The sequence below is a fragment of the Canis lupus genome, chromosome 28 (genome assembly GCF_003254725.2).
Source record: "Canis lupus dingo isolate Sandy chromosome 28, ASM325472v2, whole genome shotgun sequence".
Lineage (NCBI taxonomy): Eukaryota > Metazoa > Chordata > Mammalia > Carnivora > Canidae > Canis > Canis lupus.
The window spans coordinates 10,070,028-10,097,255 of record NC_064270.1 but is presented as its reverse complement, the minus strand read 5'-3'; the positions used below and the strand labels follow the sequence as shown (position 1 = coordinate 10,097,255).

The 27,228-nt window shown below is 39.7% G+C and overlaps 2 protein-coding genes and 1 long non-coding RNA gene across 5 annotated transcripts in view; 2 read left to right on the top strand and 1 right to left on the bottom strand.

Annotated features, from left to right (window-relative positions):
- Window positions 1-2,958, top strand: part of PIK3AP1 (phosphoinositide-3-kinase adaptor protein 1) — a 118,413-nt gene extending 115,455 nt beyond the window's left edge. The window contains exon 17 of the mRNA XM_025466755.3: window positions 961-2,958. Within this exon, the coding sequence (XP_025322540.1) occupies window positions 961-1,018 (58 nt within the window). The 3' untranslated portion in view covers window positions 1,019-2,958. The remainder of the gene's footprint in view (window positions 1-960) is intronic.
- On the bottom strand, window positions 297-8,885 carry LOC112672124 (uncharacterized). 2 transcript variants are annotated; one of them, XR_007406772.1, is made up of 2 exons: window positions 5,278-8,885; window positions 297-4,782 (listed from the first exon to the last, which is right to left on the bottom strand). It is a non-coding gene; the product is annotated as an uncharacterized LOC112672124 (long non-coding RNA). The 2 variants fall into 2 exon arrangements; XR_004809993.2 differs by having other exon boundaries at window positions 7,917-8,885.
- An 86-nt stretch (window positions 8,886-8,971) lies between these two features.
- Window positions 8,972-27,228, top strand: part of TM9SF3 (transmembrane 9 superfamily member 3) — a 68,737-nt gene continuing 50,480 nt past the window's right edge. Inside the window, exons 1-2 of one of the 2 annotated variants that reach the window (XM_025466756.3) lie at window positions 8,972-9,238; window positions 19,097-19,292. In XM_025466756.3, coding sequence (XP_025322541.1) covers window positions 9,143-9,238; window positions 19,097-19,292 — 292 coding nt within the window. In that variant the 5' untranslated portion in view covers window positions 8,972-9,142. Of the gene's footprint in view, window positions 9,239-14,567; window positions 14,677-19,096; window positions 19,293-27,228 lie in introns of those variants that run through there. The other variant, XM_049103315.1, reaches the window with a different exon arrangement.

Sequence of the window (27,228 nt, the reverse complement as noted above, 5' to 3'; positions counted from 1 at the left end):
CTCTGTGTGTCTCTCATGAGTAAATAAAATCTTTAAAAAAAATGTTAATTCTTTTCTCAAAAGACCCCCTACTATAGTATGTCTTCTGCCTGGCTGCATATTTGAATCACTGGTGTTTTAAAATATAGGCTTTATTATTATTTAGGTATGGTAAGGTCAGCAGATGAAGAGACAACTGCTTTTGAGATGATAGTTTGTTGTATTCATAGATCCCAAGAGGAAGGGGCATGTTATGCCATGGGGTCCCACTGGGGAAGCACTGGGTTACTCAAGAGAAAAGCAGCAGACTAGAGGAACATGGATAAGAGCTTTTATTGTGATTTCTGCAGGAGTACAAGTAAGGTAGGGTAAGCAGATTTAGGATTGGCTAGTTTGAATAATTTCAGTGGACTCCGGGGCAAAGATCCCTAGTTGTCTAGCACCTGGCCCTGGAGTGATTAGGGCAGATGGATAGCGGCCCAAATGTAAGAACCCATAAAGGAAGTAGTTGGGGTATAGGCTGGGACTGGTTAGTTTGCATATGAAAGGTGTGCTCTTCAGCAAGTTGCTATCTGTAGGAATCAGTTTGCCTTGGGAGGGGCAGTCCCTCCGGGATTAGTGAGACTCCAGGTATCAAAACATCAGAAAATAGAAGACATGGGTAAAATAGTAATATAACTCATTGGGTAGGGACACTGTTAAAAAGTTGTGATGCATGACCCTATCTTCCAGAGGTTAGGAGGGAATGGGTTTAGGAGAGAGCCTGGGAATTGGTATTTTTTAAAGGTCCATGGGTAATTCTAATGTGCAGCTAAGGTTGTGATCCACAGCCAGCAGCTGTGCCTTTCAGGGGTCTGTATGGTTTCATTAATTAAGGAGCATGTTCTTTGCTTAGTTTACCAAGTTCGCAACAAACCTTGGATGCCTAAGAACTAGTTAATTAGATTCACTTAAAAATAGTTGCTTTATCTTTTATTTCAGACCTCCAACCAGAGAGACCTTCCATCCTCCTCCACCTGTTCCGCCCAGAGGTCGCTGATTCCACCTCCTGAAACTTGCCGAACATCAGGACTTTGAGACTTGCAGTTTCAGCCTGTTAATAATGTCTTCATGCTGAGTTTTAAAGTCTGACTGCTGACCTTAAGATCTACTTTCATGGCTGATGCTGTTGTGGCCCTGCTGGTTTGGGCTTTCCTTGAAGAAGATATTTTTGAGGCATGAAGAAGTGAAAACTAAGGACTTTATTCACCATCACCAAGTATATTGATCCATATCCTTGTTTGCCAAAAGGATAAAGACTGACTTAATTGGAATACTCACCTCTAATTTGGCATGTCAGAAGCCTGAAAAGATTGATCAGAAATGTAATTTACAAGTGATTTTACTGAAATGCACTTATATTAGGCCTTACTTATTTGCTAGTCCAGACTAACTTCTAGAAGTGGTTATGATTTAAGACTTACAGTATTCAGGTAAGGAGATACATCCTGATTTTTAAATGGGTCTTCAACTTTTCTATAGATTCAGGAGGGTGTTTAAATGCCCGGGCTGTTCACATAGGATAAACTGAAAAAGACTTTAGAGAGGGATTAGTCCTAACTCCTTTTATATGGAAGACAAATCTGAGATTCCATAAAAACCAAGAGTATACAATTGGTTAGAAGAAGATATGTGTCTAGAATCTGGGTCTTTTAATTCCAGGTCACCACACTTTAAATATCTAGATAGTCAATTGCTCCCTCAAGAAATGCCACATGTAGATTATTAACCTTCCAGAAATGTCCTTCTTCTATATCTCCCAGGCATGGCACTATCAAGTATTTTTTTCAGTTTGGGCATTTATACTTCAGTATGCTTTCAAAACAGGATTGTTGGCAAGGAACATCTATAAATGGCTGGGAACCAGAAGCTTGGGATACCAGTGACCCCATTTATTGTTCTGCAGCCTTTTTATAGGGCTTACTAGTTCTGGCCATAAGAAGACAGAAGGACCCTTGATTCTTTCTCTGCCAAGAGGTCAAAAGAGAAAAAAGGAAGAATGTAAAATAGAAACAGTTATCTATTTCCTTATTATTACCGCTAGACTTGGGATATCTGTGCAGAGAGAACCATTAACGTGTCATAATTATTGTATGTCACTAATCTATCATTAATTTTGAGTCACTGGCACAGAAATCTGCCTTCAAAGCACAGATCCTTAATTTGATACTTAAACATAAAGTTAGCATCAGACACATTCCTTTAAAAACTATCAGAAATCTGGTAATTTTTTATGAAATGTATTCTCTATCCCATGCAGATATATGTAAGGCACACTATTAACAGTCTATTTAAATATAGTTTTATTGTGTCCTTTTCTAATGATTCAGGGTTGTTTTGTTTTTTTTGTTTTGTTTTGTTTTGTTTTGTTTGTTTGTTTTGTTTTTTTCCAACTTCATTCATTGGTCTAGCAAACAAGGACTCTTACTGAAATGAATAGCTTCTGGGTCATGGGTCTTTTTTCTGACACTGAAATACACTATTGGCTGTGGCCATTAACAGAGTGTTTGTTCAAATTCCCTACCACAATGCTTGGCACACAGTAGCCATTCTACAGTGGTTCCTTTACTCTCCTTGTCACTTATTTGGGAAAAAGAGGGTAATGTGGGATAGAGAACAAGAAATTATAACGTTGGTATGATTGTCCTTCCTCTTATTTATACATGATCTCTTAAGCACATTTGATTTTGATAAAAGCTACCCTTTTTAAAAAATATTCAGTATCTCTAAGCTCCCTCTTAGATGTCAAGTTTAGATTTTTGTACATTCTCTAATTAATAAGCATTTAGATGAATAACATGGCAAAACTTACTGCCAGCTAATGATGTTAGCATCTTTGTGTGCACATCACTGTTTGTGCAATATTGGAATATTTTATTACATTTTTATTCTTCTGTGAAAGTAAGTGGAAAACATAAAATTAAAAGTGTTGTTTAGAAACTTGAGTCTGATAAATGTGACACACTTGAGACATGGGTGGAAATGGTCAGTTCATTGCACATCCAAACTGCTCCATGTTGTCTAAGAATGTCTAATGATGAAGTGAAATTCCTCATTTTCTAGAAACAGAACAACCCATTATAACATAAATTCAACTTCCACATACTCAACTTCTGTACACATTTTTAGGAACATTATTATGTAACAAAACCATGGATTTCAATACAATGAAGATCAGAGACTAAATTGTAAGTAGGTATCCAAAGAAACTCAAAAAATTTCTCTGTATGATGCTTTGGGAGACAATTCAGCTGCCACCATCTTTCCCCAAGATTTTAAGAGCTGTTTTTTTTTTTTTTTTCTTAAAGATTTTATTTATTCATTAGAGACACAGAGAGAGGCAGAGACACGGGGAGAGGGAGAAGCAGGCTCCATGCAGGGAGCCCGATGTGGGATTTGATCCCAGGACTCCAGGATCAAGCCCGGAGCCAAAGGCAGATGCTCAACCTCTGAGTCACCCAGGTGTCCCAGTGAGCTGGTTTAATAGAAAGTGAAGCTTTTAATCATATTCATGGCCCTTGCCTTTACTTCTAACTGTATGAGGTACATTGTCCTCTAATTCCTAAGTCAGCATTCTACCTTCATCTTATATTAAGACTTGTGAGCAGATAATCCAACAATATAAGCAACAAAGCATGAAGACTGAGAGATTATGAGCAAGAGGTTGGTGTTGCAATCAAATAATTTAACTTGACATATTTAATGATGTGAATAATCCCTAATCCTTTGCCATAATTAGACAAAGTGATAGTATGTAAATTACTCCAGTGAGTAGTTTTACAAGTCAAGCTAAATTCCTATTCTCCCCTCCATTTTTCTTGCTTTGTTACTATAAAAAAGGGAGGTTCTAGCCTGTCCTCTGTCACTTAAGTAGTGGGGATTTTTAGATACCTCTCCCACATGCACCAGGAAATAAAATGTTTTTATCTTAAATAAAGTAATAAAATGTGCTCTTCTTTCAAAGAATAGTGTGTGGTTTTGAGGCTGGCCAGCTGAGGAAGCATTAATAACAAACTTATTTCAGTCTGAGAATCAACTGTTTTAAATGACTGCTTCCTAAAGAAAGAACTTAGAACAATTATAAAGTTTTTCTGTGTCTAGAATATTTCAGCTAGAACAGAAAAGATAGGTGCAAAGTGATAAATAGCAATAGAAGGACTGGGGCAGCCCGGGTGGCTCAGCAGTTTGGCACTGCTTTCAGTCCAGGGTGTGATCCTGGAGGCCCAGGATCGAGTCCCACATCGGGCTTCCTGCATGGAGCCTGCTTCTCCCTCTGCCTGTGTCTCTGCTTCTCTCTCTCTCTCTCTGTGTATGTGTGTCCTCATGAGTAAATAAATAAAATCTAAAAAAAAAAAAAAAGGCAATAGAAGGACTGCCCAATCCCAGAGGTAAATAACTAGAAAGACAAACATAATAAAGTAGAAAGAAGAAATAGAATTTCAAAGAAAATGTGATCTGAAACTAGCCTTGATACCAGGCCCGTCTTGGCTGACCATAAGGCAAGTAGATCTCACCTGCCTACCAGAGTCTTAAAAGTTCATATAGAATAGAGGCCTCAACTGGGTTCAGTTATACCATCCAGATGGTCTCAACAACACCTTACTCACTCAGGGCTATGTTCTTGGAACAGCTCCCAGTTTGGAAATGGTGAGCAGAGTATATATTCCAAAGACAGGGAAGTGGGTGAGGATCCTCCAATTGCCAGAGTCCAGCTCGAAGTTCAACTGATGGTCATGTTCTCTCAGTTACCTTCTCCAACAGTACCTGAGATTGGAAATCAAAAGATACGTTGTTACTTACAGACCAAGATTTTTGAAGATCATGTTTGTCAAGAATAAAAAAAATTGAAATTGTGGGTTTCTGGATCATTTACTGGTCATAAGCCCTTTAACCAATTGAGTCTTATTAGAACTACCATAAAAAAAGGCTGTATAGCCATTGGAGGGGAGAGGTGTTTCCTTTCGCTAGAATGTTTTCTCTCATCCCTTTTGATGTCAGGGAATGAAGTCATTAATCTAGATGAAGAAACTGGTGAAATGACATATATCAACGTTTTTCACTCCTTCGTCTGGCAGAACAGCCCTGATTTTGGTCCTCCTGAGTTCTACTTTTTAGTGTAAAGTTATCAGTTTCCAAAAATATTTGAAGCCACACTCATTTTCCTCTAGCCAGTTATTTCATCCCTATTCCTTCTTTCCAAACCTACTGTTACCAGACTTTTATCACCTAACGCCATTTAGCATCATCATTTCCTAGTACCTATTGGAATTCCTGGCACATGGTAGAGCTTGATAAATAGTTGTTGAGTTAATGACCCTATATGCTCTTCCCACCATTAAACTTTTCCAAATACTCCACCAAAATAGGGGTTCCTCTTTTCTACATGCCCATTGCTCTTATTGCCTCTTGAATTTGCACAGTTGTTCCCATTTTGTGCAGTTCTTTTTTTGTACACTGTCCTGCCTGTTCTCTGTCTTGTGTGTAATTTCCCGGTTTTGAGTCTATGCTCCCCAAATGGATGCTTTAAAATTTTCTTGTGTCCTCCGCACCTTTGAGTAATTGCCAGCCCAGTGCTCCCCACAACACCTAGCAAATGCTTGCTGCTTCAAATATGTGGAGGCTGGTGATGGATATTTAAGCGAGAAACTACTCATCCATCTTAATTCAGCACTTGCACTGCTTGTTCTTCAATTGCACATCATCACTTGATTCAAAAGCAGTGATTATTCATTCATGGAGCATTTACTGGGCTTTCTCTATGAGCAAGTCACTTTGCTAGGTGCTCTAGGGGATATACAAAGATGTATAAGACTCCTCCTGATTTCTATAGCAATTCCTGGTATACAATTCATTCAGCAATTAATCATGTACTGTCTTGTGATGTCTCTTAGACTGGCTAAAAAGTATTGTGTAAATCCTATGCAGTTTGACAGTTTGACTTTCCACTTATTAATGTCTTCCTTTGTTCACTCAGCAAATAGTTTGTCTATGATGTGATGGATGCTATTCCAGCAGCTGGGATAGATACAAAGATGAAAAAATGATAGTCCTTGCCATCATAAAAGGTCAGAGTGTAGTATAGAAGAGCAGGTGAAGGGTGGTAACTGTGACATAACATACTGAATGCTTTTGGAATCCCAAAGAAGGGATACTCAACTTCCTGAGGGGGTCATGCAAGGTTTCACTGAAGAGGTGATAATTCAATTAGGCCTGGAAGGAGAGTATCTAATGGTCATCCACTTTCTTGCATTCTAGGCAAAGGCACACAAGTATAAAAAAAACATGGTATATTTGGGAAATATAGTGATGAAGCCAGGACATAGAGATTGGTGAGAGGTAAAGTCAGAGTCTGATTGGGCTGTTCTTCAGCAAGAAACTTTCCCCCCTGGTTACATACGTAGCACATGGTCATTGTAAAAAACATCCAAATATTTGCAGGCACGTACAAAGAAGAAATTTACTTGGTGTTAATGGTTTGCATCATAATTTTTCAGATTGTTTTCTATGGGCAGACTAAAATGATATTTAAAATGGGATTATATTCCAGGCACCTGGTGGCCCAGTCGGTTAAGCATCTGACTTTTGATTTCAGCTCAGGTCATGTCTCAGGGTCTTGAGATCAAGTCCTGCATCCGGCTCCATGCTCAGCACAGAGTTTGCTTCAGATTCTCTCCCTCTGCCCCTCCCCCCACTCATGCTCACTTGCTCTCAAAATAAATAAAAATCTTTTAAAAAATAAAATGGGACTATATTCTATTTTTGTCAACTTTTTTTCATTTAAAAGTATCTCTTGGGATGCCGGTGGACAGTTCAGTGTCTGACTCTTGGTTTTGGATCAGGTCCTGATGTCAAGGTCCTGAGATCCTGCCTCACATTGAGCTCCATGCTTAGCACAGAATCTGCTTCAGATTCTCTCTCCCTCTGGCCCTCCTGCTTGTGCGTGCGCACTCTCACTCTCAAATCAATATATCTTTTTTAAAAAAGTGTTTCTTAATATCATTGCATGCCAGTATATGCAGGTCTATTTCATTTTTAAAAATGGTTGTACAATGGTTTGGGATCCCTGGGTGGCGCAGTGGTTTGGTGCCTGCCTTTGGCCCAGGGCGCGATCCTGGAGTCCGGGGATCGAATCCCACATCGGGCTCCCGGAGCATGGAGCCTGCTTCTCCCTCTGCCTGTGTCTCTGCCTCTCTCTCTCTCTCTCTCTCTCTGTGACTATCATAAATAAAAAAAAATTAAAAAAAAAAACTTGGCTGTGGATAGATTTAAAAAAAAAAATGGTTGTACAGATGGAGGTCCATCAGTAGTAAGAAACATTGATTTCTGGAACCAGACTGCTTGGGACTGTTCTTTTAGCAAGCCACTTAACCTCTCTGTGCTTCAGTTATCATACCTGTAAAATGAACATACCGATAGGACCTGTTGCATAAGGTTTTTGTGAGCATTAAATGAGTCAGATGTAAAGGGCTCAGAATAGTGCTTGTCAGATGAAAATCTTAGCTCTGATTCCATGATTTATTTAAACAAAATTCAAGGAGCATTAAAAACAAATATTTTTTAAAGATTTATTTATTTTAGGGGATCCCTGGGTGGCGCAGCGGTTTAGCGCCTGCCTTTGGCCCAGGGCGCGATCCTGGAGACCCAGGATTGAATCCCGGTGCATGGAGCCTGCTTCTCCCTCTGCCTATGTCTCTGCCTCTCTCTCTCTGTGACTATCATAAATAAATAAAAATTAAAAAAAAAAAAAGATTTATTTATTTTAGAGAGAGCGAGCACCAGCAGGGGGAGGGGGAGAGAATCTCCAGCTGTACTCTCACCCCGGTGAGGAGCTAGACGCAGATTTGATCCTACCACCTTGAGATCATGACCTCGGCTGAAATGAACAGTAGGATGCTTACCCAACTGAACCCCCCAGCCACCCCTTAGGGAGTGTTTTAAGCAAGAAAGTGATATAATCAGGTTTCCTTCTAGAAAGATCACTCTGGCATCCGTTGGGAGGGAAGATTGGTGACAGGGATCCTGTCAAGACTGTTGCAGTATGCAGTGAGACGGCGATTGGCTGTTATTGGCAGAAGAAAGAGAGGAAAAATAAAATTTTGAGACATTTCTAGGAGACCAAATGCTACCACTTGTGATTGCAGACGGTTGAAGCCGACCGTTCAACCAGAAGTTCCAGCTTTTTGGCTTGCAGGACTGTGTAGATGGTGGTGCCGTAGTCACACGACAAGCATTTTTTCAAGGTCCTACTGCGGGCCTGGCACTGCTCGAGGCACAGGAAATACTGGCAGCGCAGGATCTCCGCTTAGGACAGGCGCCGATTCCAGCGGGGGTCTGTGTCTGCGCACAGGACGCCGACAATGCAAGCGAACAGAGAGATGCATGAATGAGAATTTCAGCGAGACCGAGCAGCAGGGCCCGGTAAGTGGTGAAGTGACTCCGCGCCGCTCATCCACGTCTGTAGGGATCCGGCATCTCCCGTGACGGGGAGGAGCGCGTGACTCAGTCCCGGCGATAGGCCAGAGCCTGCAGAGGGATAGCGGCTCTGATCCCTGAGGCCCCGACGCCGCCGGTCACACCGCCTCCACAGCTGGGGAAAACGAGGCCAGGAAAACGTAAACGTTTTGGCCAAGGTCACAGAGCTGGCGGCCCCGGGCCGCGGCCCGCAGAGCGCGGGTCAGGCCCCCGCGGGGGCTCCAGGCCGAGGCCGCGGGCGCGCCCCGCCGCCGCTCCCGAGGCCCAGGGTGGGCTGGCCCGAAGGCCCCAGCGGGCAGGGCGGCCGGGCCGGCGGCGCGCGGGGCGGCCGCAGCAGGGCCCCGGGCGGCCGCGGGACGCCCTCCCGGGCGGGGCGCCGGCGGCGGTTGCGGCCCCGCGTCGCGAGGCACTTCCGGCGTGTGCCGGGGTGGCCGGATGACGTGGCTGAGTCAGAGGAAGAGGCTGAGGCGCCGGGGGGCGGGGGAGGCTTGGGAGCGGGCGGTGACGGCGGCGGCGCGGACGAGCCAGCGGCTGGGCCCGGGCCCCGTGCGTCTGTCCGCGCCCCGTGGATGCGAATCGGCCGCGGCGGCGGCGGCGGCGGCGGCGGAGGAGGAGTCGGTGGGCCGGCGCCGGGCCGGTGGGAGCGCGGAGGATGAGGCCGCTGCCGGGCGCTCCCGGCGTGGCGGCGGCCGCCGCGCTGTTGCTGCTGGTGCTGCCCCGGGCCCGGGCGGACGAGCACGAGCACACGGTGAGAGGCGTCCCCGGCCGGCGCGGCAGCCCCCGGCCCGCAGCCCGGCCCGCCGCCCGGTGCGGCTCGGCGCGGCCTGCAGGGTCCCCGCGGCCGCCGAGAGCGCCTTCCGGTTGGGCCTGGCGGAGCAGGAACCCCGGGAGCTGGGAGGAGGCGTCTGTGTGCGCTGCCCGGGCCGGACGCCGCTCCCGAGCGCCTGGGCCTCCCGGCCCGACCCGCGCCGAAATGGCGCCGCGCTCCGGGGGCGAGGCGGCCCGAGGGGGAGCGGGGCGAGGGGCCGGCGCCCGCGAAGGGAGCGGGGGCTACGACACAGCGGAAGGTGGATGCACCGCGATTACCCGTCGCGCACTGACCAGGAAATACCCGCCACTTCTGGGTCCTCACCGGCCTTTATTTTTCCTCCTGCCCAAACCGGATCAAAACCCTGGCGTGGGAGCAGCCCTGACGGACTGGGGTGAAGAGCGGGTTACACGTGTCCACGCACGCACCGGGCCCTGGGCCTTCCTTGTAACTTCGTGCACACCCTCTGTAGCCCCTGAGTGAGGCTCCCATCGCGGGGGCTCCCATCGCGGGGGCTCCCGGCGGCTTCTGGCCGCAGGGGCCCCGAGCTTCCCAGTCTTCCTGTAGGCCAGGAACAGTTCAGTTTGCGTTGGGCTTAAAATTGATTGGCTGCTTATTTAATTGGCATTTTCACATCAAAGTGTGGATGTTAACGACTCTTCAGGTGACTTTCACTTGGGGCTGTAACCCATGGTTTTCGGAGTGGTGTGAGTGAGCCAGGCAGGGAAGTCTTGTAAATTGAGATGTTGCTTATCGAGTAGTTTGTGTGTGTGTGTGTGTTAATACTGTTAACTCATTAACCACATGATTTTGCGTGAGAGATGGTGTATGTACTAGATCTGAAAAATTCGGGGGAGTCTTGTGTCATTCCTGATAAGTGAGGAAGTGAAGTGATCATCCTCATTTACGCAGTGGACCCTACTTTAGATTTAATTCGTAACTAATCAGACCTCTTTTCTCTAGTTCCTTGGGTTGGCTGGGCTTTTAGTTTAGCTAATGAACGCTCTCAGCTTTTGACTATTTTACCTTTGGTCACAGCCAAAAACTTCTTTTTGAGACACGAATCTGAAATCAGTGATGTGTTTTTATGCTATATTTGTGACTTCACCTTAAGATGATTTTGTTCACAGTGGAAACAGTTTAATTAAAAAAAGGTTTCGTATTGTTTTCTCTGTCAGGTAAAATCTCAGACTGTAAGAACTGTTCATTTGCAGTGGGAATCCCTTTAGTCAATTGTACTGTCACTAGTATTTTTTGCAGTTTTTTGAACACTTCAGGAAAGTTACCAAATAAAGCTCATCACAACTTTCTCTTACCTAAAACTCCACTATACAGGCATACAAATTTAAGATTAGTGTTCTCCTTTTTGATCTTGTGCTTTATATAAACTGCTACGAATAGGGAAAACTATTAATTACTATTTCACAAATTGGAGGTATATAAAAAGGCCTGAGTTTAATTTATAGATTTAAAATGTAAATATAGATTTCACTGCAATTTGATTGCTGGGAACATTTCAGGTTTTTATACCAGTAATTGAATTTAGAATACATGAGAAAAGCTTTTTGAGAGTGTATAGTACGTGTAAGATAATTGCTGGGCACAGAGATTAGAATCCACTTCACTTTATTCATGAACTGGTCTCACATGGTTACCTGTTATTAATATACATTATCTAAAACGCAAAAAAGGTTCTAGGAAGAATAACATTAAGCTATAAATATAAAATTTAAGTAAATGTCTTTTATTTTTTGGCTATTAGTCAGAATTTTTACTTTTCCCAAGTTTCTTGAAAATATTTCTTGAAAACTGGGCATTCACCTTAGCCAGATAAAGGTGTTGAAAAGTTATCGTCAAGTGAATTTTTTTCCCATCAAGAGGGCAGAAGTAGCTAGTGAAGAGAGAATGAGATTGAAGAAGGAGAAAAATTGCCAAGGAAAGGTTGTTGAGTAGGTGTGCAATAAAAACTTGTGGGATTGAATTATTAATTAAAGAGCAATTTTCAGAAGTTAGTTTGCCCTTTAGATTAACTTTCTGTGAAGGCAGTTTCCAGCTAGAAATAATAACTAATAGGATTTTTTGTTGGCCGCGTGTGCTAGACACTGTTCAAAAACTTTACATATATATTAACTCTTGTTTTAGATGTAAATAACCTTGTGAGGGAAATAATATTATACCCTTTTTATACATGGGGAAACCAATGCTAGAGGGGTTATTTGTCTAAGGCCACATGGCCAGTGGGAATGCAGGTGGGATTTGAGCTCAGTCTGAATTAATGCAGCCCTTTATCCTAAAAATAGGACAGTAAAATACTTGGTATTAAATTGTATTGATATTATTTTGTATTGATATTATTAATAGTATTTTGTATTGATATTATTTTTAAGTGCTTAAAGAAATTTTTGGGTAAGCCTTAACTCCATAATGGGTTGCTACAGAGATGTTTGGGTTAGCAGTAAAGACGGATAGGGCCCACTTAATAGTGCAGTCACACTATTAAGGTGACTACTAGGGACCTGTGCAGTCACATAATATGAGCAGGCATGTGGATACTATGCTTGCTTTGTTGCTCTGCTGTCACCAGCTAGAAATTTTCTATATATATATATATATATATATATTTTTTTTTTTTTTTAAAGTAATCTCTACATCCATTGTGAGGCTCAGTCTTAGGACCCTGAGATCAAGTTGCATACTCCATTGACTGAACCACCAGGCACCCCTTAATAAAATTTGAACAAGGAGACCTGCATTTTTATTTTGCACTGGGTCCCACAAATTGTGTACCTGGTCTTAAAAAGGGATAACTAGTTCATCTAGTTTCACAAAGCCCCTTATTTCTCTTATTTTACCTACTGAATTAGGATTCAGCTGACCATTTGACATGGTATTTTGTATGCACTTATTTATGCAGAACTTTTAATATTTTCATAAGGATAATGAGAAGGAAACATGCTGTTGACTTCTGGAGTATATACACATCTAGCATATATAAAGATGTATCCTTCCACTTTTCTAAAGTTAAATCATACATAGATTGGAGGATGTACCGTTTGGAATAAAAAAATAATGAACACTTTCATGAAAAGACAAGACCTTAATATGTGATTAAGAGTCATAAAAATGACTTTTTTAGGGTGAGTGAAAGGTATAGAAGGTGTGGTTTATGCTTATTTGGTTTTCTGAAACTCAGAGAACTTGGAAACATCTATAGTTAGATTGCCATGTCTCCCAAGATTCCAAAGGACTCTGTTAGAAAGATTTCAAATTGAGAATCAGAATTTTAGAACTGGGAAGACTTGAGATCATTTAATCCAACACATTCATTTTCCTAATAGCCTGAAGAGGCCTAGTGACTCTCTAGTCCTTTTTTTCCCCTACTGTCTTGTAGGTATAGTTTCCATAGTAATACTATGTAAAGATGTCAGCACCAAAAACCAATAATGAAGGGCACCAGAATCTTAACGCATTTTCTGGTTTGTACTGTAGCCTTGAAGTTTTATGGGTTCTGTTTCCTCAGGATCACAAAGTCAATTTTTTTTGTCTCTTACATGCCTACGTTCGGTGCTTAGCACAGTGGTATTTAATCAGTGCTTGTTGAGTGACTTGAGTAATTAGGGAGCTACTAGGGACAAGAATATGCAGTGTTAGAAGCGTGAAACCCTATTGCTTAAAGCACAGTAAACAAATCCAGACCATTGTTCACTTAAGATACAGAGTCTTTGGGATGCCTATTGTGATTTAGGGCCCTAATTAGGCTAAATCCCATTTCTTTGTGGCCCATTGTACCTCTACTAGGTAATGTCAGAAGGACCTGATCTGTGCCTGGAGTAGCCTGCACTCAGTCTCTACTATAGACAGTTATACCATTGAGTGATTTCAGGAATAGTTTGTTTGCTTTCCTTTGGCAAATAGCAGCTTTTGTCTTTGTCTCTGTTGGGAGTATAGGAACTCTTAAAACTTACTTGAAGATTTATAAAGAGAATAAACTGTTTACTACAGGTGAATTTGTGAGTACTTTAATATAGATCAGTTTTAGGAAATGCTATAATTCGTTGTCCTATTTTCAGCTGTACTCTATGGTAGACCAAAAGTTTATTTAGGTACAAGGCTATTTTGAGAGAGGGAGAGAGGGGGAAAGATAGCATGGTTATCTCAATAGACTATCCAAAAATATACTTCTTTATTTTGTAATTTGTATTAAAATTGTGTTGTTTTAAATAAAAGATTGAAATGATTTCTGAAACACTTTCAGGACTAGATTTTACTCTCTCAGATATGTATTTTAAAACAAACATGTGTCTTTTACCTCATCACATGAAGGTGGTAGCATTTGGATGCTTATTCTGAGCCCTTGGTCCTTTGCCTGTGAATATAAATTCTCATTTCTTTATTCAGATTTTACATGAGTACAACAGTAACACTATCTCCTAAAGTATTCTTCCTGAGAAAAAGCAATTCATGATCTCTATCAAGGAGGGAAATTTCTGTGTCTCCCTTTTCTCAGCACATAAACAGTATTTAAGTAAGAGAGGCCTAACATTGGTGACATCCTGAGAATAAAGGTCATGCTTTTAGAAATTAGAACACAAGCAGCTTCTTAGGAAGGATTTTTCTTTAGGGTAGATTAAAGGTTCAGATGGAAAAGTTGTTCGGTATCCAGTACTGTTGTCAGTTGCTTTGTACAACTGTCCTTTTTTCATATTTTCATTCAATTTTTGCTCTTTAATGAAGCCAACTAGCCATTAGCAAAAGTTTAGTCCTGAGTTTGTAAGCTTGATACTAATTAGTTGTATGATCTTGGACAAGTTATTTAACATCTCTGTTCTTTAGTTTGTTTATTTTAATGTGTAAAATGGGGAAATAATAAGACCTATCTAATAAAATTTTGAAAGGATTAAATATTCATGCAAAGTCCATAGAACTATGCCTAGCACGTAGTGTGTGCTTATTGTTAGCTAATAATACTGTTGGAAAAGATGGTGAGATCATGTTAGGGGTTGGTCTGTTATGGCTTTGCCTGAGGACTGGAGGGTTTGAGAAAGGAGGATTTGAGTAGCTTTAAAGGATTAGCTAAGTGGTGAGGAGGGCATTATAGATTTGAGGGATGCTATGAGAAACAAGGTGGAAAAGGAAAGGAAGGGAAGGTACTATAAGGCCATTTTGACTGGAGTGGACAGCCCAGAAATTCAGGGTAACAGTGAAACTCTTCTGAGAACTGGAAAATGAGTAGAATGGTGAGGTCTTTACCTCCTTTCATTTGGCTACTTTGCAGAAAAACTTCATGGAAGGAGCTACAGCCATGCTCAGGGATCCCCTGATCCACTGATGTGCTTCCTTTACTTTTTTCCTCCCCTTCTTCTGGTTATACTCTACAGGTAGGTTATAAAACTTCGTCTTTCTCAGTGTCATTGGCCAACTCAAGAGTTTTTCCAAGGAAAGGGTTTATTTATTTATTTTATAAAGTTTTTATTTATTTATATATTTATGAGAGACACACAGAAGCAGAAACTTAGGCAGAGGGAGAACCCTGCTCCATGCAGGGAGCCTGATATGGGACTTGATCCCAGGACCCCGGGACCACGCCCTGAGCCAAAGACCAGATGCTCAACCACTGAGTCACCCAGCTGTCCCTCCAAGGAAAGGATTTAAAAAGAGCTTGCTAGGACTTCATGGAATGTTTTGAACGTGATGTATAGCTTTTTAGCCACAGGTAGAGAGAGGAGCCTTACCTGTTGCCCTCTTCCAGCAGACTGGTGGATGTCAGAGACTTTCTCTGCAGCTTTAGGGAAAGGAAAGGTTTTTTTTCTCTTTAAAAAGTTGTGTGAAGTCTTTCTTTTGATATTTTCTAATTTCAAAACATTTTTTTTAAAGATCTTATTTATTCACGAGGGACACAGAGAGAGAGAGAGAGAGAGGCAGAGACACAGGCAGAGGGAGAAACAGGCTCCATGCCTGTCGTGGGACTCAATCCTGGGTCTCTAGGATTACGCCCTGGGTGGAAGGCGGCGCTAAACCGCTGGGCCACCAAGGCTGCCCTAATTTCAAGACATTTTTTTTTTTTTAAGATTTATTTATTTATGATAGACATAGAGAGAGAGGCAGAGACACAGGAGGAGGGAGAAGCAGGCCCATGCCGGGAGCCTGATGCGGGACTCGATCCCGGGACTCCAGGATCACGCCCTGGGCCAAAGGCAGACGCCAAACCTGCTGAGCCACCCAGGGATCCCCAATTTCAAGACATTTTTAAGACACATTTTCTCTCTTGAAAAAGAACTCTTGGGAGCACTTACTCTAAGGGATAATCAAGAACTGCAATGAAAAGTAACATTTTAGGTTCATTATATTGACCATGGTTTGCATAAGGGAGTGATGTAAAAGAAAAGAAGCATTTTTACCTTAATATTCACCCTAATTACACCCTCCATATGTGTATGTGTAGTTATATATATGAAGGTGTGTATATATTACCTATGCATATTTCTGATTATTATTTCAGTCCTCTTTCCAGGACTCTGGGGCTACAGAATGGTGTAGGTTTTGTGACTGCACTTTCCATCGTATCATCACAAATCGATTGCTCTGTTCAGGTTTCTTTTTTTTTTTTTTTTTTTAAAGATTTTATTTATTTATTCATAGAGACACAGCTAGAGAGAGAGACAGAAACACAGGCAGAGGGAGAAGCAGGCTCCATGCAGGGAGCCCGACGCGGGACTCGATCCCGGGGTCTCCAGGATCACACCCTGGGCTGCAGGCGGCGCTAAACCGCTGCGCCACTGGGGCTGCCCTCTGTTCAGGTTTCATGAATGGTTAAAATAAGTGACTTCAGAATGTGTAGTTTAATGTAAACTGTGACCCTTCGGTTATTTTAGCCTTGTTTGTTTGTATGAAATAAATGAATGCCCTATTTTAACAAGTATTTATGTTCAAGTTTTTGTCTATTTTTAAAGTAATTATGAGTATTGGAATTTATAGAAAGTGTTTTTGTGCTTATTTTTACAAGTAACATTTAAACATTGCTGCAGACTTAGCACGATTAATGACAAGGTCCTCATTGATAGATCCTCTTGTTCAGCATTCTCATCTTAAGTGGATGTATTTTGTTACCTCCCCTTTTTTCTCTCAAAGGCTACTATTGCAATCAGTGCACATATTAGCCAGTACACATACCTCAAACTTTTTCTTTTTTAGTAAGTTCCTAATGAACTTTACATGTCAGCATTTTCCGGTGTTTTCCCATCATATTTATTAATGACTTTTTGTGTACAGAGAGTTTTCTGCCTAACAGGCAGGTTTCATTTCTAATACCAACGTTTGTCAGTTGATACTTGATTGGTTTAGCTCACTGCTTTGAGAATTCCTATGGTATATCCATCTCTATATTTAGCAGAAAGGGGTACCTTGATTAATTAGTGCTATGTGACCATGAACATTGAATGGAAGAGTGGTGGCATATATAGCTTTCTGTCAGCTGAATAGAGATGTATGATATATTCAGACCTTTGATTAATTCCTTCATACATGAAGATTATCAACTGTTTTTCTGAATTCACTTGAAACAGCTTATGATTTCCTATATTGTTATTCATTCTGACTCTTCTCTGCCAAGGCAGAACTAATCATTCCTTTACTGTTGCTACAATAGCTCTTTATTACCTTAATTTTAACACTTATTTTTTCATCATTAATCATTTACTTGTCTGGCTCCATTATGGATTGTGAACTTCTTAAGGGAAAAGACAGCATTTTAATTATCTGTGCATTGACCCTTGAACAACATGAGTTTGAACTGCATAGGTCCACTTACAAGCAGAATTTTTTTCCCCATAAGTACAGTACAGTATGATAAAATGTATTTTCCTTAACATTTTCTTAACATTTTCTCTAACTTACTTTATTGTAAGAATATAGCATATAATATATATAACATACAAAATATGTTAATAACTGTTTATGTTGCCGATAAGGCTTCTGGTCAACAGTAGGCTATTAGTAAAGTTTTTGGAGAGTCAAAAGTTACATATTGATTTTTGACTGCAGGGGGGTTGGTAACCCTAACCCTGCATTGTTCAAGGGTCACCTGTGTATCCTTAACACCTAAGTTGTGCTTGGTATTTGTCTCATATATTCAAAAAGTAAGATTGTTATTTTCTTAATGACCTGGGTGATGTCTTATTTGAGCAGTGAGACATTTATCTTATTTGAAGATGAGGTAATGCTCTTAGGGTGCCAGTGGTGTGAATCAATAGGAAGAGGTAGATGCTTTGGGTAGAGGTAGACAAGTCAAAGTTTTTGGGAATACAGAGGGACTTGGGGTTTGAGTCTCCTGAGAGAATGGTGGTACCATTAGAAAAACAAAGATGAAAGGCTAGATTTGGGTGGGATGAGTAATGTTTTTGGAGAGGTTGGATTTTTTTTTTTTAAAGATTTTATTTATTCTTGAGAGACAGAGACAGAGAGAGAGAGAGGCAGAGACACAGGCAGAGGGAGAAGTAGGCTCCATGCAGGAAGCCTGACGTGGGACTCGATCCTGTGTCTTCGGGATCACGCCCCGGGCGGAAGGCGGCACTAAACCACTGAGCCACCTGGGCTGTCCAGAGAGGTTGGATTTTGATAAATGTTTGTATATTAGTTTTAGATGGAGGACTGAAGGTAGGAATTTGGTAGTTTTGGTTAGTTGGATAGCTTCCTTTGTTATATGCTCCATAGCACCTTACTTTATTATATATAATTGTTAGTTCAGTATCCATCTTTCCCTTTAGGCTCTGAGCTCCAATAGGGAAGGGAACATGTTTGTATCCTCAGTTACAAACATAATTATTGGAATATGGCAGGCACTCCGTAAATAATTGTTCAGTGATTTAACTTCTGCACTAGTAGTTGACTTAAATTGTATCCAATGGTCTCTTCAATTTATGTTGCTAATTAGGATTACGAGTTTTAAAATTATTTGGGTAATTACTTTTCATAGAATCATTGGAATTTTAAACTTGAGATCTTAGTAATCTTTGGCATGCTGGAAAGGTGAAGTCATCTAACCAAAGTCATTGGACCACACTCCAGATTTAGCTACATACAGTATTTACTGAAGGGGAGAGCCAGTTATTTTTTCAAAGAAATATGTATACAGTGTATGTCTTTCAGGCTAATAAAAGGGGGGGAAGATAGAATGGTGGCTTGAATGGACTGTGAAGATTTCGTAGTATGGCTTTCTCTTGTTTAGTCATTTCTCTCCTGTCTAGTCCTTTGACCAATGGCCATGGAAAAGATTAGACAGGAGATGAACTTTTATTTGCCCTTGCTGCAACACTAGATTTTTTAGTTTCTAATGATTACCATGAGGTTCTAGATAAGCTATTGATTTTCTTTCCTCCTTCCATTTCCATATTAGCATGGTGCATAATGTTGGTTCTGGGTTCATCATTATTTGATGTGCTATTGGACTTTGTTTAAACAATACCTTTGGTAAATTAGGCTTAAGAAAAGGTGGATCTGTTTGAGACCACAATCAGAAGATACAATTTTAAAATTCACCAAGTGTTGGGGTGCCTGTTATGTGTCTGACTCTTGATCTCAGGGTCTTGATTTCTAATTTTGACTTCATTGCCTATAAGCATAAAAATCACCAAGTGTCTTTTTTAAGATGTGGACATTGATCATCAGATTAAAATAGATTTCCAGTATTTTATTTTATAGTTTCTCAGACAATACACTATTGTTTAGCACAAATAACAAATATTTCCTTAATTTGAAGTAAGTTTTTTAAAAAACATATTATGATTTGCTTTTCTGTCTCAGTATCAAGATAAAGAAGAAGTTGTCTTGTGGATGAATACTGTTGGGCCCTACCATAATCGCCAAGAAACATATAAGTACTTTTCACTTCCATTCTGTGTGGGGTCAAAAAAAAGTATCAGTCATTACCATGAAACTCTGGGAGAAGCACTTCAAGGAGTTGAATTGGAATTTAGTGGCCTGGATATTAAATTCAAAGGTAAGTAAACCTTAATAGTCCATATAATACAAGTTAGATTGTAGATCAGGGTTTCTCAAGCTTGGCACTATCAACATTGGGACCATATGATTCTTCTTTGTGGGAGGCCATGCTGTACATTGTAGGATATTTAGCAGAGTTTTTTTTTTTTTTTAATTTTTATTTATTTATGATAGTCACAGAGAGAGAGAGAGGCACAGAGACACAGGCAGAGGGAGAAGCAGGCTCCATGCACCGGGAGCCCGATGTGGGATTCGATCCCGGGTCTCCAGGATCGCGCCCTGGGCCAAAGGCAGGTGCCAAACCGCTGTGCCACCCAGGGATCCCTTTAGCAGAGTTTTTGGCCTCCACCCAGTAGATGCCAGTAGCACCCTCCAGTTGTTAAAACCAAAACTATCTTCAGACATTGCTGATTGGTCCTAGAGAATCATGGCTCTAGATTAAAAAAAAAAAAATGTTTTAATCTACAACTTAAGTGAATTGTATTTAGAAAAGTATGTTAGTAATGAAGAATTATTTTGAATATTTGCGAAATAATAAAATAAATAATTGTTAATAAAACTCTACTTCCCCTAACCTATTTCTTTCTGAAAAGTCATTTCTAGTAAACCTTCTATGATTGGATATATGTGGTTGGGGAAGACCTTCATAGATTCATAAATTCTGGAGATGCAGGTGGATAGATAGTATATGGATAGATACTTAAACATTTTGTGTAAAGCCTCAGATCCACACTTGTACCACTGGCTTGGAATGTATTAATCAGTGTGCATTAATTTACTCTCTCAATTCCTATAAGATAGTGTGGTTTTAAAATTTTTTAAGTCAAAGACTTGTTAAAATTGGAAAAAATCCTGATCAATTTATTATGTTGGTATGTATTCTATCAGGCCCTGTAACTGTGTTTAAACTTTTAATTTTCCTCTGTAAAGTTTGCCAGAGAGTGTATTTCCTGCATAGACATTTTTAACTCAGTGAGCAGAAGCCTGAGTAATTGAATTTTTACAGGATCTTTGATTAGGCATCTTGATTTTTGAATAGAACTTGGATCTTGTAATCAGGAGCTTTGAATTTTAATCCTGTTTCTTTTACTGTATTGATTTTACTGAAGTTCTTTACTCTGATTTTGACTTCATTGTCTATAAGTGTAAAATGAATAGTAACTGACTTCTGGTATTTTTGTACTTTTGAAAGGAGGATGTGAATTGAGATATTTTATTTATTTATTTTTAAAGATTTTATTTATTTATTTGAGAGAGAACATGCCATCCAGAGAGAGAGCATGAGCGGGGATAGGGCCTGAGGGAGAGGGAGAAGCAGACTTTCTACTGAGCAGAGAGCCGGACATGAGACTTGATCCTAAGACCTCAGGACCATACCTGAGCCAAAGGCAGACATGTACATAACCCACTGAGCCAACCAGACACCCTGAATTGAGATATTTTAAAATAATATATTAAAGATAATGCTTAATTTTGCTTGGTTAAATTTTATTCTTGTTTTTATAGTATTTTTTGTTACTATTATGGAAAATCAGTATATATTTTTGCATTCTTCTCCCCTGCTCTGCTTCACCACTATATTCTTTGAGGCTTAATTATAAAATTAAGTTGTGACTTTAAACCACAGTGGCCTGGGCTGTAACTTTATAAATTATTATAAACATGCCCTGAGGCTTGTGTTTTAATTTAATCAGGTAACCTAAATATTTAAGTGCAAGTAAGAGGAAAGCTTAGACTAGTGTGTGGGATCTTTGAGAACCTCAGTCCTATGTTTATTCACATAACTTTCTCCTTTTTCATGTTTGGTACACATTTCTAGTTTACTAAAGAGGAACCAGAGAGAGCGAATAGGCAAAAACTCTGAGTCCTACTATGGACAGATTTCATCACTTTTTGAAATCCTTGCCCTGTTTACTAAAGAAGAGTAATCATTCAGCTGTCTTCACCTTTTTTTTTATTAGTTACTTGAGGCTGAAATGGAAAGATTGTTTAGATAGAGGGAAAGAGTTTTCATAGACTATAAAAGTGGGGTTTATTTTACTTTCTGACTGAGCAACATTAGATGAAAAGAACAAGAGCTGGCCAGGTGTTATTCCCCAAGAGTTGGCGGTTCTTCGGAGTCTTGTTAGCTCTATACCTCCAACGCAGATATGCTGCTAAGGGAGCTGCTAAATTAAGTGGTCCAGATGAAAAAGTAAATGCTGATTACATTTCTCTTTCTGCTATAGTCCCTTGCTTGCCCTGTTCAGAGGCATAGTTGGTCATGCTTTGAAAAATGTTTTATGAGGTTTCCTGGTTATTTATACTATCATAGAATTTTAAAGGTTGGATGCACCTTAGATATTGTGTCATTTGACTTCCCCTTAGTAAGGCCCAGAGATGAAGTGATTTGCCCAAGGCATATCACAGCATACTGATAATGCCATGGAAACTATAATCTTCTGTCCCTGTGTGAATTATAGAAATATTTATATTATTAATCTTTTAATCTCTCATGTATTTAATTTTTAAAGGTTCTTCTGAAGGCATAAGAAAGCAACATTTTGGAAATATTTTTAAACTAGAAAAAAATATATACACACACACATTCATACACACATGTGCACATAGATATACACATACACCTTTTTAAAAATTTAGTAGGTTCTGTCAGGCTAAATGGATTGGTATTTCATGAAATGAAGGTCACTAAATATATTTTTAGGGAACTAATAATAGTATGTATGTATGTATTTATTTATTTATGATAGACACAGAGAGAGAGAGAGAGAGAGAGAGAGAGAGAGAGAGGCAGAGACACAGGCAGAGGGAGAAGCAGGCTCCATGCCGGGAGCCCGATGCGGAACTCAATCCCGGGACTCCAGGATTGTGCCCTGGGCCAAAGGCAGGCGCCAAACCACTGAGCCACCCAGGGATCACCGAAACTAGTAATAGTTTTTTTTTTTATTTTTTATTTATTTTTATTTTTTATTATTTTTTATTTTATTATTTTATTTTTTAATTTATTTTTTATTTTATTTTTTTATAGTAATAGTCTTAGTAATAGTCTAATGTAGGATGCCTCTTACTTGAGATTTTACATACAACTTTTTTCCCCCTAATGTTATATACTACCACTAGGCAAAATACTAAATTGAGGACATTTAGGGAAAATAAAAAAGAGAAGGACAGAATTAAATGGAGTATCTTTGAACCAGGCCTGAATTCATTATCCTGTGATTTTAGAGGGTACCTCTTGGAACCTTACTGTTGTGGAAAAAAGCACAGCAAGAGACTTGATGTGTCCCATTGCCAGCTCTGCCTTCCCGTGTAGTTATGGGCAAATTATTCTACCTCTTTGATCTCATTTTCCTCATCTGAAATGAGGGAAATAATATCTATTTGATAGAATTGTTATTTGATTTAAATAAGGTAATTTATGTGGATCATTTATCAAAGTTTCTGATACATAGTTTACATTTTAAAAATGGTCATTGATATGGATACTAATAGCACATAATGTGGGTCTCTAGTTCCAACTTAATTTGTCATTAGCAATTATGAAATGTTAAATTAGGATTTGATTTATCCTCAGGCTGTTGCACTAGACCACGGGGTACTTTAGTTCATTCTTCTAGGGCAGGGATAGTGGCATTCTTGCTTACTCTCTTGCATCTTTAGCTTTTAAGACATTATAAGCTCTTAATAAATTGTGTAGCATCTGGGCAGTTTGTGCCTAGCTGCTCTTTAGATAACTGGTTTACTATGATTTTTAGATGATCTGGAATAGTAGTTCCTAACCGGGGGAGGTCACTATCCACTCCCATTTCCCTTCATTTGAGAATTCTTGCAGTATAATGAAAAATATTGTTGAAAAACTGATAACTCTTAAAGGATTCATTTCTCCCATTTATTCTGTTGATCCTCTTTTGAATTTTCTTTTCCTCTAATATCCCAACTTAACAGAGGGATGAAATTATTTCTTTTTTTTATGAAATTATTTCTTAAGTATTTCTTCTGCTTCTCTGGAGTGAAGTGGTAAGTTGAGAGTACTGCAGGTAGAGAGAAATGCCAAGGGCTGCTTAGAGTCTTAAATATTTCGAATTCAATGATTCTCATTCTTGATGATTTTTCATCCTCAACATTATGAGGTGTATTATCCTTATTTTTCAGGTGAGAAGTTGGGGCCCATAGGTTAAGTAACTTGTCCAAGGGTTGACAAATGGAAGGTGACAGTAAGGATTTGAACCTAGGGAGCACAGTCCTAGAGTTTGAGCTTTTAACCACTATGTAATGTTTTCCTCCAGATACCTGTCTGGTGGTAAAGGCCTGATTGCCAAAGGTGGGGAAAGGGCTGGGGAAGTGGCAGGTCCTTTCATTTAGCCTAAAGATTTTTTGCTTAAGTTTATCTCCTCTCCCTGTTTTCAGCTCTCCCTGCTTCCCCTAATTCTGCAGCTTCTATGGTGGAGTTCTATAGGAGAAGGTGCCTCTGGTCTAGTGGAGGAGGGAATTGAGGTTATTTATCTAGCTTTGTGGAGGGTAGAGAAGAACTTGGACATCCAAGCCTTCCATAAACTTTTTTTTTTTTTAAGATTTATTTATTTATTTATTCAGAGAGAGAGAGACAGAGACAGAGACACAGGCAGGGGGAGAAGTAGGCTCCATGCAGGGAGCCCGATGTGGGACTTGGTCTGGGGCCTCCAGGATCACACCCCGGGCTGTAGGCAGCGCTAAACCGCTGTGCCACCAGGACTGCCCGCATAAACGTATTTTTTTTACACAGTTCCCCGATGTGTTCAGCCCTAGATTTGTCCCCTACTTTTTGATGTGTGTGATGCCTTCCTGAGTGACTCAAGTATCTCTTATGTTCTGTGACATCAACCCCCTTCTGTTTTGGTTTCCTTTGCTTTGTTGGTCATTTGCCATCTTTTCTCCATTTTCAATTTTCTAAAAATATGTTGAAACCTTTTCTTACTGTCTTTTTGTCCTTGTGTACTACATCCTTTTTATTACTTTATTAGAGACATTTTAATGGAGTTTCAGGAGGGGAAAGACCACATACTTGTGGTTAATCTGCCTTGTTTAATTGGAAGTCTGGGAACTCTGTGCCATATTTTGTCCTCCTAGTTTCAACCAAAGTGTTTTAGCTGGATCAAATAATTTGAATCTGGTATTGAATCTTCAGTCTGGGTATTTTGAATTCTTGATGTTTGCAGTTCCTTAAACCTTGTGCTAACTACAAAGTTGAATAGCATGGCTTTTTAGAAATTCTTATCCAAGCCATTGATAACATTGTTCTACTTCCAGATTGATACCTTTTTTTCCCCAAAAGGATGTATATGTATATATATTTTTTTCTGATTTTGATGTGGTGATGTAGGATCAGTGTAAAAAATTTAGAAACTACAGAGAAATGTAAAGAAAATAAAAGTCACCTGGTTGTGATTACTACTAACATTTTCTTCCGTCCTTCTTTCTTTACATTCATCCACATAATTTAGAGTTTTTAAAAATTGGGTTCATGTTATTAGATATGTGATTTCAAAAAATTTATGTAACATATAGTGTTTAGTACTTATTCTTATAATAAGTTATAAATTAGTTTTTACTCTTTTTCTTTTTCTTTTTTCTTTTTTTTTTTTTTAAGATTTTATTTATTTATTCATAAGCACAGAGAGAGAGGCAGAGACACAGGCAGAGGGAGAAGCAGGCTCCATGCAGGGAGCCTGATGTGGGACTCGATCCCGGGTCTCCAGGATCATACCCCAGGCTGTAGGCAGCACCAAACCGCTGCGCCACTGGGGCTGCCCAGTTTTTACTCTTTTTAAAACATCTTATGAGCCTGTCTTCATATTGTTAATTTAAAAAAAAAATTGTTTATAAAATTAAAAAAATGTGTTTATATAATATTGTAGAACCTGAATATTGTAATTTTCCCCATTTCCTAATTATAAGATATTCTGATTATTTTCCTTCCTTCCTTTTTTCCTCCCTTCCTTCCTTGCTTTTTTTTCCTATTGGAAATAACATGTTTGGCTATCCTAGCACATACGTATTTTAATGTGTCTGAGTCTTTTATTAGTATAAATTCTTGGAAATGGAATTATTGAATCAAAGGATGTAAACCTTTTTAAGGCAGTTTTTGATACATGTTGCCTAGATACATGTTTCTAGTCATCTAAAAAAAAATGTACAGCTTAAATTGCAGATAGGTTGGTTTATATTGCTTGATTAAAATCACTAAATCAGATTTTCCAGTCCATTTTTTTTTTCATTCAGCAGTTTTTGAGTGTTTACTGCTTTCCAGCACCATGGTAGGCTCTGGATGTACAAAGTTGAACCAGAAGCTCTGGCTTCAGGGATCCATGGGTTCTCTGAAATTATACACTTAGTTTTGTGTGAATGTGCTTTTTTTGAGGGGCAAAGGAGATATTACTTTCTTTGGATTCTTAAAGGGATGTATAGCCCAAGGCAACTTAATACTGTCTGTGAATATATTGACCCTTTTAATCCTTAAGACAACTCTTGGAAGGAGATAGCATAGATATTATCTCTGTTTTAAAGCTGAGGGATCTGAGGCTCATAGAGGTTAAATGACTTGCTTTTATTCACATAGCTAATAAATAGTAGAACCCAAACTAAAACTCAGGTTTCTGCCTATTTCTTTATAAATTTTTGTATAGTGACTTTATGAAAAACTGCCAACTAATTTGAAGTGAAGTAGAGCATTTGTGATTTCCAGCTTGGTAATGCTATCAAAAGAGAAGGCTAAAAACACTAGGCATGGTATGTTCTTAGAGAACTCAAATTATTACCACTATAATTTCACTTGTTTTTTTTCATTGTTTTCACTATCCAGTTGTTAGTCTGGAGTATTGTTGTGGATTGGTGACTTATTGGTGGTAGTTTCCAGGATCTACTCTTGCTTTCTGGTTGAAAATCAGTATTAACAGTTGTTGTTATATACCTTTGGTTTTGTTTTTTCCCCCCAGGTAATGTATTTACATTGGTGAAATCTTAATTGTATCCTCTTTAGAATTCATAGGTGTGTATTTCATCTGAGAAAGATACACCCTTTTATAATTTTAAAGCAGTGATTTACGGTGTTTTTTTCAGATCATTTTCCAGTTCTATAGAATGCTGAATAATGAATTGGTATATTCAGGCACATTACATTAGTTATCTTTAGAGCGGCTCACTCCTGAGAGAAGTGCTATTTTAGTTGAACAACCATACTCTTCAATTATTTGTGATGTTTGTATTTGCCCACATGCCTGCAAGAGGAATTTCATTAAAATATGATCAACCAAGGTCCTTTTTACAGCCTGCCATAAAGATAGGTTTTCCCTTTGACCATGTTTCTTTTTTTTGTTGTTGTTGTTGAAGATTTTATTTATTTATTCATGAGAGACACAGAGACAGAGAGAGGGAGAGAGAGAGAGAGGCAGAGAGAGACACAGGCAGAGGGAGGAGCAGGCTCCACGCAGGGAGCCCGACCTGGGACTCGATCCCGGGTCCCCAGGATCAGGCCCTGGGCTGAAGGCAGCGCTAAACCTCTGAGCCACCCGGGCTGCCCTGACCATGTTTCTTTACTAGATTTTACATCAGTGAAAGATATTCTTCAAGACCTCCTTGTGAATCATTCTGAGATAACTCTGCTGAAGAATTTCATTTGTTTATATTGGCATTTTCTCATACACACACGTGCATACATGCATGCATGTCCCCTAATCATACACAGATGCTTGTATATGTGCATACTATCATATACTTTGTGTTTTCATTTGCCAAATAAATGGGAAATCGTGCTCTTAAAATTTGCTAAATATTTTATTTGTTTAGTGCCTGTTCTGTGCAGGGTACCGAAATAGGCATAACGGGGGGTAAAAAGGATGTAATCTATATAGACATAGGTCTCAAGGTCTGATGATCTTTTTGAGGAGCTAAGATACTGG